At 45.1% G+C, this 15,704-nt stretch overlaps 1 protein-coding gene across 2 annotated transcripts in view; it reads left to right on the top strand.

The window, feature by feature from the left end:
* The window catches only part of birc6 (baculoviral IAP repeat containing 6), an 83,175-nt gene that overhangs the window by 8,765 nt on the left and 58,706 nt on the right, over positions 1 to 15,704 (top strand). For both annotated transcript variants that reach the window (XM_087803160.1, XM_087803158.1), the window contains exons 10-36: positions 548 to 2,230; positions 3,647 to 3,796; positions 3,868 to 4,093; positions 4,976 to 5,136; positions 5,206 to 5,334; positions 5,400 to 5,531; positions 6,394 to 6,560; positions 6,643 to 6,773; positions 7,597 to 7,758; positions 7,837 to 7,968; positions 8,041 to 8,138; positions 8,199 to 8,346; positions 8,537 to 8,670; positions 9,358 to 9,504; positions 9,570 to 9,757; positions 9,838 to 10,143; positions 10,778 to 10,877; positions 11,011 to 11,225; positions 11,299 to 11,507; positions 12,183 to 12,535; positions 12,593 to 12,812; positions 12,890 to 13,026; positions 13,098 to 13,235; positions 14,143 to 14,270; positions 14,461 to 14,592; positions 14,879 to 15,091; positions 15,157 to 15,340. In XM_087803160.1, coding sequence (XP_087659286.1) covers positions 548 to 2,230; positions 3,647 to 3,796; positions 3,868 to 4,093; positions 4,976 to 5,136; positions 5,206 to 5,334; positions 5,400 to 5,531; positions 6,394 to 6,560; positions 6,643 to 6,773; positions 7,597 to 7,758; positions 7,837 to 7,968; positions 8,041 to 8,138; positions 8,199 to 8,346; positions 8,537 to 8,670; positions 9,358 to 9,504; positions 9,570 to 9,757; positions 9,838 to 10,143; positions 10,778 to 10,877; positions 11,011 to 11,225; positions 11,299 to 11,507; positions 12,183 to 12,535; positions 12,593 to 12,812; positions 12,890 to 13,026; positions 13,098 to 13,235; positions 14,143 to 14,270; positions 14,461 to 14,592; positions 14,879 to 15,091; positions 15,157 to 15,340 — 6,123 coding nt within the window. The remainder of the gene's footprint in view (positions 1 to 547; positions 2,231 to 3,646; positions 3,797 to 3,867; positions 4,094 to 4,975; positions 5,137 to 5,205; positions 5,335 to 5,399; positions 5,532 to 6,393; positions 6,561 to 6,642; positions 6,774 to 7,596; positions 7,759 to 7,836; positions 7,969 to 8,040; positions 8,139 to 8,198; positions 8,347 to 8,536; positions 8,671 to 9,357; positions 9,505 to 9,569; positions 9,758 to 9,837; positions 10,144 to 10,777; positions 10,878 to 11,010; positions 11,226 to 11,298; positions 11,508 to 12,182; positions 12,536 to 12,592; positions 12,813 to 12,889; positions 13,027 to 13,097; positions 13,236 to 14,142; positions 14,271 to 14,460; positions 14,593 to 14,878; positions 15,092 to 15,156; positions 15,341 to 15,704) is intronic.

The following is a 15,704-nucleotide window of genomic DNA, read 5'->3' as shown; positions in this document are numbered from 1 at the left end:
AATGATTAAATTGACACCACTTGATAATTGATTGGATTCAATAGAATTGCTGTTGCAAGATGTACTGATCCATCATGACTGATACTGTGGAAGACTAAAAATATGTGACTAAAACTAAAAAGATGCTAAAAACATTTATCAGGGTATACGGAAAAAAAAAAAAGTATTTTAAGAATTGCGAAATCGAGTCAAAAAGGGTTTATGAAGATTATTTTGGTGTCATTTACCCATAAACAGTGTAAACTTAAATACTTCCAAAATTCCCTTTTTTTTTTCTATGTTCTTGAACGCACCATATAAAATCCCGACACATTTTGCGTGCAGCGGAAGTTAAGAGACGTGTACGTGTTTCTACCAGTACAACTCATCAACTAATTCATTGTGGATCGAAGGGTTACTGACATTAAGTTAGTCTATCATCGTATATGAATAATCATTAATCTAATAAATCAATATAGTTTGTTATATGAGCAGCTGATCAGTATGACGTCAAAAATGTCGGTGCAGCCCCAGCAGTACCGATCTCTAACAACCCTCTCCTACTCAGGCCAGCCGCCCCACCTGGAGACCGTGGACGTGACGGCGCTCAGCGTGCTCCAGCAGCCAGAGAAGCTCCAGTGGGAGGTGGTGGCCAGCGTGCTGGAGGACACGGTCAAGGACCTGGAGGAGCTGGGAGCTAATCCCTCTCTCAGCCAAGCCAAGGCCCACAGCCAAGCCAAAGCGAAGGACAAGGCCCCGGACCACCACAACATTCCTTTCCCCTGCCTGCTCGCCGGCGGTCTCCTCAGCTACCGCTCGCCAGTGGGCGCCCCAGCAACGGGACCGCTTTCCACATCCCAATCTGCATCACGCAGGGCCACGGAAGGCCCTCTCAGGACTCAGGCCCCTGGACCCCTTCAGGACCAGGGACCTATGGAAATAGAGACCTGTAACCCTCAGACTGCTGCCCAGGAGCACAACTTCTCTAACAATGCGGGATCTCAACCCTCAACCCCGCCCTCAGTCGCGTCCGTGCGCAGGATCCCCATGCTGCTGCTGTTCAGTATCAAAGAGGCGGACGACAAGTCCTCAGGGCAGGTTTTTGCACAGATGAACAACCTCATGAGCAAGGGCCTTCACGAGGAGGGCTTCACGGTTCCGCAGATCATCGAGATGGAGTTTGACACCCAAGAGCAGCTGCTGCTGCAGGACCCCCCCATCAGCTACATCCAGCAGTTCGCGGAGGCCGCCGCCACCCTGGCCGGCCTGGACGGTCACGTGGACAAGTGGAGCACGCTAGCGGCCGCGACCCACTCCAACCCACCTCGGCCCGGCGCTCTGGTGCAGTGCCTGAGGCTGCCCAAGCAGATGGAGGACGAGAACATGTACGTGGACTCCATCACGCCGTGTTGGGACGGCGTGCATCTCCTAGTCGTGCTGCAGCCCTGCAGGGCGGAGTCTCTGACCGCCACCAACCAAGTTGAGGCACTGAACAATCTCAACCGCCTGCACTCCGCCCTTTGCAAAGGTGACCCACTTCATCATGTGGCCAACGGGGTGGAAGGACACTTACCAGGGGGGTCACCGCCTCAAACAACCCTCATTTTGCCTCCGGGAGAACAGCAGCAGCCCCCCAAGTGTGTGAGTGGTGGGAGTGCAGCAGCAGCAGGAGGAGGAGGAGGAGGTTATCTTCTCCTCTACAAACTTAACTACTCGACCCACATCGTCACCCTCGACGAGGAGCCGGTGAAGGTGCAGCAGATCTGGGACTCTAGTGATGCAATAACCTCTCTCATATTGCTCCCTCCAGATGTTCTGGACAGCAGAGAGGACGACGGGGACGATGCTTCCGACGAAGCTCATTCCTCTAATTCAAAAAGTAGTTCATCAGGGTTCGGAGCCGCCACAGCAGGTTCTGCCGGCTCCAGCACAGGGACTACTACGTGTCCGGCGGCCACAGCCAGCAGCAGCTGCAGCAGTTCTGCAGAACCGGGCCCCTCCACCTCAACCTCTGCCTCCACCTTCGCCTCCACCTCCACCCAGAAGGAGAGCAAGAAGACGGAGGTGACGGGCCTGGGCCACCTGGTGGTGACGACGCAGGCCGGGTACATCATGATACTGGACCTGTCCACACTGGAGGTCCTGACCAAGGTAGAGCCGCCGAAGAAGGAGGGCTCGGCAGACGAGACGGACCCGTTTGTCTCGGTGACGTACTGCTCTGGTACGGACCGCCTTTGTGCCTGCACCAAAGGTGAGTGATGGATCTCTGAGAGGTAGCAGGCTGTTATGATGGACTTCAACAACTGTCTATATATTCACATCAGAGGAAAAAACTCATTTAAAAAAAATGATTATCTTACTTTTAATTTTAAATTTTTCTTCTTCTAATACAGTGCTGCGCTGTTAAATGTTCTCAGGTGCCATGGTTTATACAGTGGTTGTGAAATTTAACATCAAAATAGTGTTCTTTTTTTCATCTTTCCAAAAAAACCTTTTATTAAGAGAAGTCTTTCTCCCTTTTAAGCTTTTTAAAATTAATTTATATTTTGTTTTGGAAGTTAAAAAACCCTTTCTTTGACGGATGATTACTGTAAATTCCGGAGTACAAGCCGCTACTTTTTTCCTACACTTTAAACACTGCGGTTTATACTACGGTGCGGCTTATTCTTTTTTTTTCGTGGCGGGAAAAACATTTTACTCAGCAACAGTAGACCAATAGAATGAATGAGTAACTTTGTGTCAGCAGCTCCCTCCCGACTACGAGGAGAAACTTACTTCATTCCGCACATTCACTCAAACAAAGATAGCGGAGAATTCCATCGGGCCAGATGAAATCATAAATATGGATGAAGTACCTCTGACGTTTTGTAACGGACCTTCTCACATAACTCCTCGAGAGATCGTCACACACACATTCTTCATGGGGCGGAGCTCTGGTGCGGACTTGGTGACGCTCCAGAGTGACGGCATTCATTATAACAACACTGACCACACATGAAGCCGTTATAGAAGTTAATCATAATATATTTACTTAATAACATTTGACAAAAAGCGCTCCTTAAAGGAGGATCAATCAAACATGAACAAAACAACGAACACCCACGACACCCCACAGTCAAATCCCCGCGATCAGTGTCCAATGTTCAAGTCCATTATTGTCCAGAAAAAAGGCTGCGTTAAGTGAATCCTAGGTGAGGCGCAGAGACGCAGGACGGCCCGCCGTGAAGTCGCGTTTATCCGCGCAATCACTGCGTTACGATCAGGTGGAAAAAAGCAAACTACTCATCCGTGTTGTCGGCGTGATGAAGAAATAATTCCCCAGGACACGGACAGTTTGTCCACCTGCCTCGTGCTTTTGTCGCTGGTTCCTCGGACTGTAAATATCTGAACAATGCTTAAGAAGAATAACACAGTGCTTTATTTATTTAAGTGTAAGAAATGGACGTGAATTACCGGTAGTTCATTTTTTTGGCTGTTTAAACCTGCGGCTTAAAATCCGGTGCGGCTTGTATAATTACAAAATTGATTTTCTTTCTAAAATTTGAGCATTTCGGCTTTTAATCGGGTGCGCTCTGTAGTCCGGAATTTACGGTAGTTTCTCTGTCAATCCATCGTGGGCTGCTGTGTCGTCCTGATCCGTAACTGACTCTTCTATCCTGTCCTGAAGGTGGAGAACTTCATTTCCTTCAAATTGGAGGCGTGTGCGACGACATAGACGATGGAGACATGTTTATCGATGGCCCCCTTTCTAAAGGGGCTGAAGTGTTGCTCGAGGGTCTGAAGCCCTGCTCCAACCCATCCAGTCCTGGAATCACAGGTAACAGACTCACAACCCATCTGCCCCCCCCCCCCTCTCAGGGCGGCTCCTCATGCGGCCCCTCTGTGCAGGAGTGGACCTCCTGGTGGACCAGCCGCTGACGCCCGAGAGCCTCACGTCGTTGGTGGAGCTGACCTATTTCGAGACGTTGACGCCGCGCTTCTCGGCCACCGTGCCCCCCTGCTGGGTGGAGGTGCAGCAGGAGCAGCAGCAGCGACGTCACCCGCAGCACCTTCACCAGCAGCACCACGGAGACGCAGCCCAGCACACGCGCACCTGGAAGCTGCAGAGTGACAGGTGGGTCTCGTTGACATTCGTAGGGCGACGCTCTTGCTGTGGGAAAGCTGGACAGAACAACGGTTTAATTTTAAAATGATCAGAGGAACTGAGACGCGAAGACACACACTTGTTAAGATGCATTTGTAGATGTTGATGTATGGAAGTCTATCTTTGCCCTCAGAATAATAACTTTTCATTTTGAAACTTTAAATGTTTTTATTTAATGTTGTTTTTTTTAAGCATTGAAGTTAAAAAGAAAAGAATCAAGTTCAATAAAACGTATATCAAAAGGTTGATTTTTCTTATTTATATAAATGAAAGAAAATTAATTTTTCTAAATTCAATATTTTTAATTCATCGTCTTTTAAATTTAATATAAAAAACGTTCAGCCACTCATGGTGGAACTTTTATATAAAGATTAATTCAAATATTTGCAGACAAATTCAAATTGGACATTTCAATATACAAAATATCAAATTTAATTATTGATTACAAATAATTAAACCTTTCAATTTACAAATGCTTGAATTATTAAAAAATTTAATAAAATATTAAATTCTTTAAAAAAAATTGAAATGCTAAATTCAACTTTTCCATATGTACGTGCATACAGTACGTGTTGTTGCCACAAATGACAGACAGACAAACACAAGATGCGCACAGAAGCGAGACCCATATCAGCAACCAGGTAGAGGGGAGTTTGGTGGTAATATGCAGGAAAAGTAGACCACTGGGTCTGCAATCCTGACTTCACCACCACGTGGTTCTCCACACAACCCTGGATGTTTTCCTGAGCTGATGCCAGTGAGGAAACAAAAGAGTGAACACTTGAGGGAGATGGATGTGACAAGACTCTACAATTTGGAAGGATTTGATCCACCAAATGTTTGTCTTTGCAGCTCCAGCTGGGATGAGCACGTGTTCGAGCTGGTCCTGCCCAAGGCCTGCATGGTGGGCCACGTGGACTTCAAGTTTGTGCTGAACGCCAGCATCGTCAACATTCCTCAGATCCAGGTCACTCTGCTGAAGAATAAGTCTCCAGGACTCTGCAAAGTCAACGGTGAGCTCCACAGATTCCCTTCTCCCCGGGACCTTCTGCAACTTCCTTCTCACTCGGGTCTTCCCACAGAGACTGCCGTGGACAGACAGATTCCTTTTCCCCTCACGGCTCACCACGCCAACGGGGAGAGAAACGGGCAGCCGGTGCTGCACGACTTCACAGAGGACATCCAGTTCATGGACATTGAAGAGACACCAGGTCAGAACTTTTCATAATCCCCATGATCTGGACTCCTTGATTCACACCGTGTCTCCTCGCTACAGGTTCAGTGCTCTGTCAGTTCCTAGAGGACCACAAAGAGGACATCCTGTGTGGGCCTATGTGGCTGGCCAGTGGACTGGACCTCTCTGGCCATGCAGGCATGATCAGCCTCACCAGTCCAAAGCTAGTTAAAGGTCGGAAAGAAATTCTTGCATTCAGTTGTTTTCATTGGTGTTGGCAAAATGTAAACGTAATCAGACATTCGCCGTGTTATTCTAGTATTTTTTATATTTGAAAATTTAAATCTTTTGTGATATTTGGCTAAACGTATTTGTCAAGAGAATATTTGATTCATATCAAGTTTGAAACACCATGTTTTATAATCGGCTCTTGACTGTTGGTTACGATTAAAACCGAGATGTTTCATTGAGGCAGAAGGGCTGTCAACACCTGAACATGATTGATGACTAGCGGTGAAAGAAAATACTCTCATTATCCTGATATGTTTTTCACTATAAATATATCGATATTCAACAGCACTATCGATTTGATTTATTGTTCAATTTTCATCATAGTTTAGTTTATAGCAAGGTTTATATTTCAATGGTGTTTACAATATATATATATATATATAGTTTACTAATAATTATCATGCAAATATTACCAGCGTTTGTTCATTTTTATGGTGCAATTAAACACTCAGTCCCTAGATGGCAGCAGTCATTACGTGCTCCACAGCTAAAGAACCATTTAAGTCCTGCAAGATCCTGCTGAGGACAAGAGGATACAGTGGATTTTATCAGCCTTAAAGGTTCATGTTGGACATATTTTGGTTTAAAACAAAAAAAAAATAGCAGTTACAACTTTGTCAAGAGTCATTCAACTGTAAATTCTCCAATGCCAATGTGAAATACTCTGACAATAATACACGCATATCTTTGTTCCTACAATATTGCAATACTTGTCCCTGTATTGTGATACTATCACATGGCCTGATTTTTGCCAATGCAACCCCTATATAAGACGGTTCATGTTTTGTTTGTTCTGGGACTGCAGGGATGGCGGGAGGGAAGTACCGCTCCTTCCTGGTGCACATCAAGGCGGTGAGCGACAAGGCGATGGAGGACGGCCCCAGACCCGTGCTGAGGATGTCCAGTGCCAAGCCACAGAGCTCCAAAGCTCACTCGCTGTCCATCCTGCTGCAGAGGGCTCAGGCCTCCAAGGTCAGACACTTTGTGAAAACCACAACACCAAGTTTAGTGTTGGTCATGTGACCCAGTCTCACCTCATGTTAACTGTGCGCAGGAGAAGGTGTCTGTGAAGAGTGAAACCTCTGCACCCTCTAAGAAAGTGGAAAACCTGCGAGGCTGCGATCTGCTGCAGGAAGTGTCGGTCACCATCAGGAGGTTTAAGAAGACATCTGTACCCAAAGAAAGGTGGGGTCTCTTTTGATGAGACTCTCTTGTTTATTATTTTGGAAAGAGATGATTGTGGAAGTATGCCAGTGCCATCAATATTAAATGGCTTAATTACATTTGAAACTTTTTATTTTTTTTTAATTCTTCTTAGGCATTACATTATTTTTAATAAATGAAATCACTCATTTATAAATTCAAATACGATTTCGTTTTATAATAATTCAATTAAACAAGTGGTTGGCTAAAAGTACATTTATACCAACATTTTCTATAGAAATGAAATCGCTAGGAATTAAAAAACATTTTTAAATGTTGTATATGTTTGATATTATAATTATAAAGATTTATTTTTTGACGGATGATATTGATACAAAAAACAAATTACTATTTCAATGTACAAATGATTTAATTAAATTATTCTATAAAATAATTGAACCTGAAATAAAGAAAACCCAACATTTCCATAATAAAATGTTTTCAACTTTTAAAAAGTTAAATTCTATCATTCAATATTCTGATATCCCTTCATACATGAAAGATGTTAACAAAAATGGTAAAAAGATGGTAAATCTTTTTAAAGGAGGACAAACGCAGAGATAATTAAGATAAATTGAGCATCAAAGAATGACAAGACAATATTGAAATCAGAATCATACTTCCTGATAGGAAAATGTACATGTTGTCAGGCCTGCTCAAAGGTTAAACATCCCTCATTTAAGGAGTGAAGTTGGATGTTTTCTGCAGAAGAAAAAAAAGCGGTAGAAAAAACAAGATGTTGGTAAAAGTGATGTGGGGGATTCTTCCATTAAGTAATAAAGCTCAGACCTCTCGCCTCCTGCAGGGTGCAGCGCTGTGCCATGCTGCAGTTCCCGGACTTCCAAGATCGACTGCTGGAAGCGCTTGTGCAGCGCTGCGAGGACGGAGCGTCCTCTGAGCATGCTCAGAGCCTCATCCTCGACATCCTGTGCTGGCTCGCTGGCGTCTTCACCAGCGGACCTTGCAGGTGAGTTGGGACCGAGCCAAGAAGGACCTTAGACCAGCAGAGCCCATGGTTCGACAGATTTTCCTCTTTTTTCCCCAGCCTGAGAGAAGGAAGAGAAGGGCTGCTGGAGAAAACCAGAGTGAGGCTGACCAAGATCGTACAAGCGTGTTTCTTTGAGGCTGGACGTAGCATCGCCCACAAGTGTGCCCGCTTTCTTGCACTTTGCATCAGGTGAGTGCTGCTCTGTACAGGCTTGACCTCAGACGAGAGCCGCCTCTCACCGTATCAATGTTCCTGCCGCAGCAACGGGAAGGGAGATCCCAGTAATCAGGGTTTCGGTGCAAGTCTTCTGAAGGCTCTGCTGGACAATATGCCTTACTTGCCTGCAGCAGCGACCGGAGGTGAGTTACTGACCCGCAGCTGTGACGGTCTCGTCTGATCTCGTCTCTCTGGTTTTTTAGGTTCGGTCTTCTGGTACTTTGTCTTGCTGAACTTTGTGAAGGAGGAGGACCTGGCAGGCTGCAGCACAGCCTGTGCTTCCCTCCTGACTGCCATCTCAAGACAGCTGCAGGACCGACTCACGCCACTGGAGGCGCTGTTGCAGACCAGGTACCTACCTTCTCGCTGGTGGTGGATCCTGCAATCATGTTTCTCCCTTTTTTTTCTTTCTCGAGTCCATTTTTCTTTTTTTTATTATCCCTTTTTTCTCTCTAATTTTCCATTTTCCTTCTCTATCTCTCTCTGTCATCCTTTCTTTCTCTCTCGCTCACTTGTTTTCATGCTATTTCTCTCTCCTCAGGTACGGTCTGTACAGCTCCCCTTTCGACCCGGTGCTCTTTGACTTGGAGGTCAGCGGCTCTTCCTGTAAAAATGCCTTCAACAGCAGCATCGGAGTCCAGTCAGATGAGATCGACCTCTCTGACATTCTCTCAGGTAACAGCCGTGCCGAGAATCATGTTGTCTATTTGTGTACGACACCTGCCAAATGTGTCTTGAAAATAAACAATAGGACTTTTTATGTTTCGTATGACCAACACGACTTTGATAACATACAATTAACATCATGATGAAATGAGATCAACTGATGCATACATTGATATTTAACCTTTGACCATTAAAACAATAAAAACAACTTGAATAACCGTACAATACGCCTGGAATGAAAAAAAAAAAGACAAATAATTATAAATGCAACACAAAGTGCAAAAATAAAACTAGCTACACAGATGTTTATATATTTTTTGTTACAAGCAATAAAGAGAAAGGAAAAGCATTTTTGTTGAATAATTACATTTGATAATCTGATTATTGAAATATTGAATTCGTCTGTCTCTGACTCTTCAGTAGGTGGTTTAAGAAACGTTAACAGTTTTTGTTGAGTTTTTTTTAATGGCAGCCTCTGACAAAATTAAGTTCAATTACATCTTGATGTTTATTATAATACAACTTGAAGAACAACAACAACATCTGGTCTGGACTTTTAATCAGGCGGTCCAGAACAGCTAAGTCTGGGGTTCATTTCAAAGTTGACTGTTCCACGCCTATAAGGGAATTGGTAGAAGAAAATAAATGGATGAATGAGTTTTTTTAATGATGTCTCTCTGTGCCTTTGGCCTGTAGGTAACGGAAAGGTCAGCAGCTGTGCAGCAGCCGAGGGCAGCTTCACCGCACTGACGGGCCTCCTGGAGGTGGAGCCTTTGCACTTTACCTGTATCTCCACGAGTGACGGGACACGAGTGGAGCGCGACGACGCCAGCATGTTCACTGGTAAACACGTTTGCTTGTCTGATGCGTCATCTGACCCCCGTCTGACCTTGTCCCTGCGATTCCAGTGAGTACTTTTGGCGTCGCGCCCACGGTGGGAAACCTGACCACGGGCGCGGTGGGCGAAGCCTCGACGGCCCTCAGCTCCGCGGCCCAGGTGGCGCTGCAGTCGCTGTCTCACGCCATGGTGTCGGCGGAGCAGCAGCTGCAGGTGCTGCAGGAGAAGCAGCAGCAGCTCCTGAAGCTGCAGCATCAGGTGAGAGTTGAAGCTTCTGTCTCTGTGGCCGCTTGATGTCGGAGCGCTTCGTGTGACTCTCCCTCTCTCTCTGAGAGCAGAAGGCCAAGCTGGAGGCCAAACTCCACCAGACCACCTCTGCGGCCGCGGCCGCCGGCGTGGGGCCGATCCATAACTCTGTGCCTTCCAACCCCACCCCGTCCCTGGGCTTCTTCATCCACCCGTCTGACGTCATCCCGCCTACGCCAAAAACCACGCCTCTCTTCATGACCCCTCCTCTCACGCCGCCCAACGAGGTGGTGAGCGTTGCTTTCAGCGCGGAGCTGGCTCACCTGTTCCCCGGATCCGTCATGGACTCGGGGGCCGTCAACCTAGCGGCACAGAAGAACAGCCAGAAAGCAAAGCCGGTCAGTGACGAGCTGTTTTAACGTTCACTTTACAATATTTACTGTAGATCTATAGACCAATAGATTTACGCTTATTCTAAAAAATTTTTTTTTATTTTTTTTATTCTTTTAAGGTTATTAGGAGGACTCAATGAAAAATGTTTAAAAACAGAATCTAGCTACATTCTGAATTAAATATAAACACTGACATACAAAAATATGGATCAACTGTTAGAAAAAAAACAAGTGAGAAATGTGTTCAAGGCAGAGTTCCTGTAAATCCTTAAGTAAAAAACAAGTAAAAAAACCTAACTTTTCTGACTCGCATGTTTCAAATATTAAAGATGCAGTAAAGAAAAGAGGGTTTTGTAAAAACGGACACTGATGATACAATAGAGTCCAACATCTATTTTAGAGACAAAAGTATGAATGAAAGTATATTGATGCCAATCGTAATAATTGGATTCAATCATTTATTGTCAATCCATTCGCTAAGAATGGAGTGAAATGCGATACAAACATCCTTTAAATCTCAATTAACGTTGAAAACACAATAGATTAGTGGACATATGGAAATAATATATATATATTTTTTTTTTTCTAAACCTTCCCTTTTTTTCTTGGATAAAACTTTCTTTTGCTTCTGCTCCTTCAGAATCCCATGGGCAGTGGCCTGGCACTGGCCATCTCTCAGGCCTCCCACTTCCTGCAGCCGCCTCCGCAGCAGTCCATCATCATCGAGCGGATGCACTCTGGTACATGTCGTAGTTTGTTTGACCACCTAAACGAAAGGAACAAAATGCAACGTGATTATGTTTTTCCCCCCAACACTTTCTGAACAACCCTTGGCGAGGAGCATTTGCAAACTCAAAATCCCCTTTTTACCAGGAGCTCGTCGATTTGTGACGCTAGACTTTGGTCGTCCTGTCCTGCTGACCGACGCTCTGATCCCCACCTGCTGCGACCTGGCCTCGCTGTCCATCGACATCTGGACACTGGGGGAGGAGGTGGACGGGCGCAGGCTGGTGGTGGCCACCGACATCAGCACGCACTCCCTAATCCTGCACGACCTGCTGCCGCCCCCCGTGTGCAGGTTCATGAAGGTCAGCCGACTCGGACCAGGCCAGAAAAAGAGCAGAATCAGCAGCAGGACTTGACGATCTTTCCTGACTTTAGATCACCGTCATTGGACGCTACGGCAGCACCAACGCCCGTGCCAAGATTCCACTGGGCTTCTACTACGGCCACACGTACATCCTGCCTTGGGAGAGCGACCTGAAGGTGGTGCACGATCCGCTGCGCGCCGACAGTGACGCCACCTGTCAGCCAGATGTGGAGCAGCACCTGACCATGATGGTGGCCCTGCAGGAGGACATCCAGTGCAGGCGAGTCAGAGTTATTTGTTAGGGTTTGGAATTTTTTTTTTACGATATCAATTTGATTATTGGATCAAATATTTGTGTCATTTGAAACGCCAGGTTGAAGCTTATGAGTCCATATATGCCATTTTATAATCTTTACGGGTGTCTCATCTCATGTTGTTCACCTGGACTTTAAAATTAATAAAAATATCTTTATTAACGATATTTATTGATGTTATACAGGCAGTGCTTATACACTTAGAACCACATACTTGTATGTACAATATCAACAAACTGCAGAATGATAGAAAAAAGAGAAGCATGTTTAAGACTCAAGATCAGCAAACATGAGAACGAAGAGATTGGTTAAATGCCATATACTTTCCAAACAAAATAATTGGACAATATAATGCACGCAGTTATGAAAAACAATTGAAAACCAAATGGAACACACATTTAAAAAAAGGAAGAGTGTATATAAAGAAAAATGGATGAATAAAATAATGATGCCTTCCCTTTACTGCCACCGAAATCCAATTTTACTAGTATGCAAGACACTTTAAGACTTAAAGATTATGTAAAATAAATATTTCTACATTTTTATTCATATATCAAGGAATGTTTTAAAGGGATGGAGGTCATTTTGGTGTCTGCACTTGCTATAATGGCCACTTCATAACAGCGAACATTCTTCTCCAGGTACAACCTGGCCTGCCATCGGCTGGAGACTCTGCTGCAGAACATCGACCTGCCTCCCCTCAACAGCGCCAACAATGCCCAGTACTTCTTAAGAAAGCCAGACAAGGTGGTGGAGGAAGACCAGCGCGTGTTCTCTGCGTACCAGGACTGTATCCAGCTGCAGCTGCAGCTAAACCTGGCTCACCACGCAGTGCAGAGACTCCGAGTCTCCCTGGGCGCCAACAGGAAGTCTCTGTCCACCGCCAGGTCCTCGGACTCGCCCGAGCTGGTGCACAACTCCTCCACCGAGCAGCTGAGGACCATCATCCGCTACCTGCTGGACACTCTGCTGAGCCTGCTGCACTCCAGCAACGGTAAGAAGAAGTGCAACCGACGGACGAACATCTTGATTCTGATCCATGCGTTTGCAGGTCACTCTGTGCCGTCAGTCCTGCAGAGCACCTTCCACTCTCAGGCCTGCGAGGAGCTCTTCAAACACCTATGCATTAGTGGAACGCCGAAGATCCGTCTGCACGCTGGTCTGCTTCTGGTCCAGCTGTGTGGAGGGGAACGATGGTGGGGTCAGTTCCTCTCCAACGTCCTGCAGGAGCTCTACAACTCGGAGCAGCTGCTCATCTTCCCCCAGGACCGGTTCGTCCCGTCCTGTAGTTTCAACGCCATTAAGTCAACATTTCTGTGCATAACTTCTGCCTCTCTTTTGTCTCCAGGGTGTTCATGCTCTTGTCCTGCATCGGTCAAAGGTCGTTGAGCAACAGCGGCGTTCTCGAGGGTCTCCTGAACCTGCTGGACAATCTGCTGTCTCCTCTGCAGCAGTCGCAAGCAGCTGCGCAGCGCCGGACCGATGGTGAATGATTTATTACACAAGTGGTCGCAACAGGCGCTCATAGACTCACTTCTGGATCCTTTACTTTGCAGGTGTTCTGGACATCCCCATGATCAGCTGGGTAGTGATGTTGGTGTCCAGACTGCTGGACTATGTGGCGAGTATAGAGGATGAAGCGTCAGGTGGAAAGAAACACATGGGAGGAAAAGAAAGAGAAAGGTCGTTCACAGGTGAGCGACTGGCGGGATACACTTTTCATCGATCATTGAGAACATCCCTTTTTTTTCCTTTTGGTTTACATCTGCAAATGTATCATTGACACTTACTCTAAAATATATACTTTACTTAAAGTTATTAGGAGGTCTCAATAAAAAATGTTTAAAATTCTAGCTACATTCTGAATTAAATATAAACACTGACATACAAAAATATTGATCAACTGAGGCAGAGTTCCTGTAAATCCGTAAGTAAAAAACGAATAAAAAAAAAACGTATCTTTCCTAACTCAAATGTTGAAGATGCAGTAAGGAAAAGACGGTTTTGTACAAACAAACACTGATGATACAATAGAGTCCAACATCTATTTTTAGAGAGACTTAAAACAACACATTAGCTGCCCTTTAAAAAAAATCCTTTAAGATGTTAATTGGCATTAAAAAGTCTTCATTCAAGATTTTCTGTTGATTTTAAATCTCTCTCCCTCTTTCTCTTTCTATTTCTCTCTTTCTCTCTTTCTCTTTCTCTTTCTCTTTCTCTTTCTCTTTCTCTTTCTCTTTCTCTTTTTCTTTCTCTTTCTCTTTCTCTCTCTCTCTCTCTCTCTCTCTCTCTATTTATTTATTCTAATTCTAGGAAAAGGTTTTCAGTGGATTAAAAAAATAATGTTTATTTAATGTTTGACTGATTGCAGAGTTGGTCTTTAATTCCATTTCAAATGCTACTTAATTCTTAAAATGTATTGAATTGAAATTCCTGAAGATGTAGGAACCCTGCAAAGGAAGAAATAATAAATATTGTTCTTCACTCGGTTGCTTTATGATCTTTTTTTTATCATTGAATGTCAAAAAATATGAGTGTTGATGGCAAACTCTAGGCTGACATGATAATGAAACTAAAGTCTGGTTGTCTTGCTGTGGACAGGAATTCAGTGGAGCTTCATCAACAACAGCCTTCAGTCCTCGAACTCCATCCGCTCATCGAAGGGCAGCAGCAGTCTGGACCGACTCTACTCCAGGAAGATCCGCAAGCAGCTCGTCCACCACAAGCAGGTACAGCTGTCCTGATCCCACCAACAGACCTTTGTTCCAGCGTCTCTCCCGGGCCAGGTTACCATTGTAACTGACCAAGAGGGACGTCTGTGATATCGGCCTCGTGTTCGTCATGTTAAAGTTGAACCAACGAGGGCGATTGATGCTTCGTCTCTGCTCGCTTGTATTAATTCTTCCCTTTTCACTGCAGCAGTTAAATCTGTTGAAAGCCAAACAGAAGGTTTTGGTGGAGCAAATCGAGAAGGAGAAGATCCAAAGCAACAAAGGCTCCTGCTATAAGCTGCTGGTGGAGCAGGCCAAACTCCGTCACGCCACATCCAAGGTAGGACATTCAGGACTCTGTCCCCGCGCCTTATTATGGTCTTCAAACTGTCCTCTCAGCATCTTCAGTGTCTACTCACAACTTGACCTTTCATCGTGGAATATATGATCATTTCCCTTTTAAGATTTTGTAAAACGCTTGTGTATAATTAAGAGGGACATTGTGTTATATAATAATAATAATAATATAATAAATGTATTGTAATGATCTAAGCCATGTTTAATATTCTCATTGGTGATTGGATAAAGAAACAAAACTCTTCCTTCTCTCCCTTCTCGTCCTCCAGCACTTTAAAGACCTTATCCGACTCAGGCGAACAGCCGAGTGGCCGCGCTCCTCGCTGGACGTCGATACAACGGCCAAAGAAGCTCCGGAGGTGGAGCCGCTTCCTTTCACCTTGTCCCACGAGCGCTGCATCTCCGTGGTCCAGAAGCTGGCGCTCTTCCTGCTCTCTATGGACTTCACCTGCCACGCCGACCTGCTGCTCTTCGTCTGCAAGGTTCTGCTCGACCACATAAGAATGCTCATCTGTGTGTGCTAACTTGATTTCACTGCTCACCCCAGGTCCTCGCCAGGATCGCCAACGCCACCAGACCCACCATCCACCTGTGCGAGGTGGTGTCTGAGCAGCAGCTGGAGCGCCTCCTGCTGCTGCTCGTCGGGACTGACTTCAACCGTGGAGACATATCCTGGGGTGGTGCCTGGGCTCAGTATTCCCTCACATGTATGCTGCAGGACATCCTGTCAGGTGTGTGTCTGTCTTGAACTAATGGTGTGTGGTTTTTATAGGCGTTTGTAGACGGAACTTAAAAATCAGTCTGAGCTTCACTTGCCACTTCAGGAATGTACATAAATATAGTATTTGAAAAAGTAATTTGGTTTCCCAAAATATATATTGTATCCATTAACCTGCATATCCATCGGTGGAAATGTTAGCAAGGAAAAGGGTAGTGTTGGAAACACTGAAGCGATACGATTTTATCACGACACGATATATTGCGATAATGCCTTCTTGCCACCGGTATTGTAGAATTTACAGACTGGTAAAGTCTCAAATGCTTTTTATTTGTTTTGATACAAAAATATCAGAAAACCTTTAGCTTTAAAAAGCT

Source organism: Callionymus lyra, chromosome 11 (genome assembly GCF_982586985.1).
Source record: "Callionymus lyra chromosome 11, fCalLyr1.hap1.1, whole genome shotgun sequence".
NCBI lineage: Eukaryota > Metazoa > Chordata > Actinopteri > Syngnathiformes > Callionymidae > Callionymus > Callionymus lyra.
The sequence above is the reverse complement of the archived record's forward strand: the minus strand, read 5'-3'. Positions and strand labels throughout refer to the sequence as shown.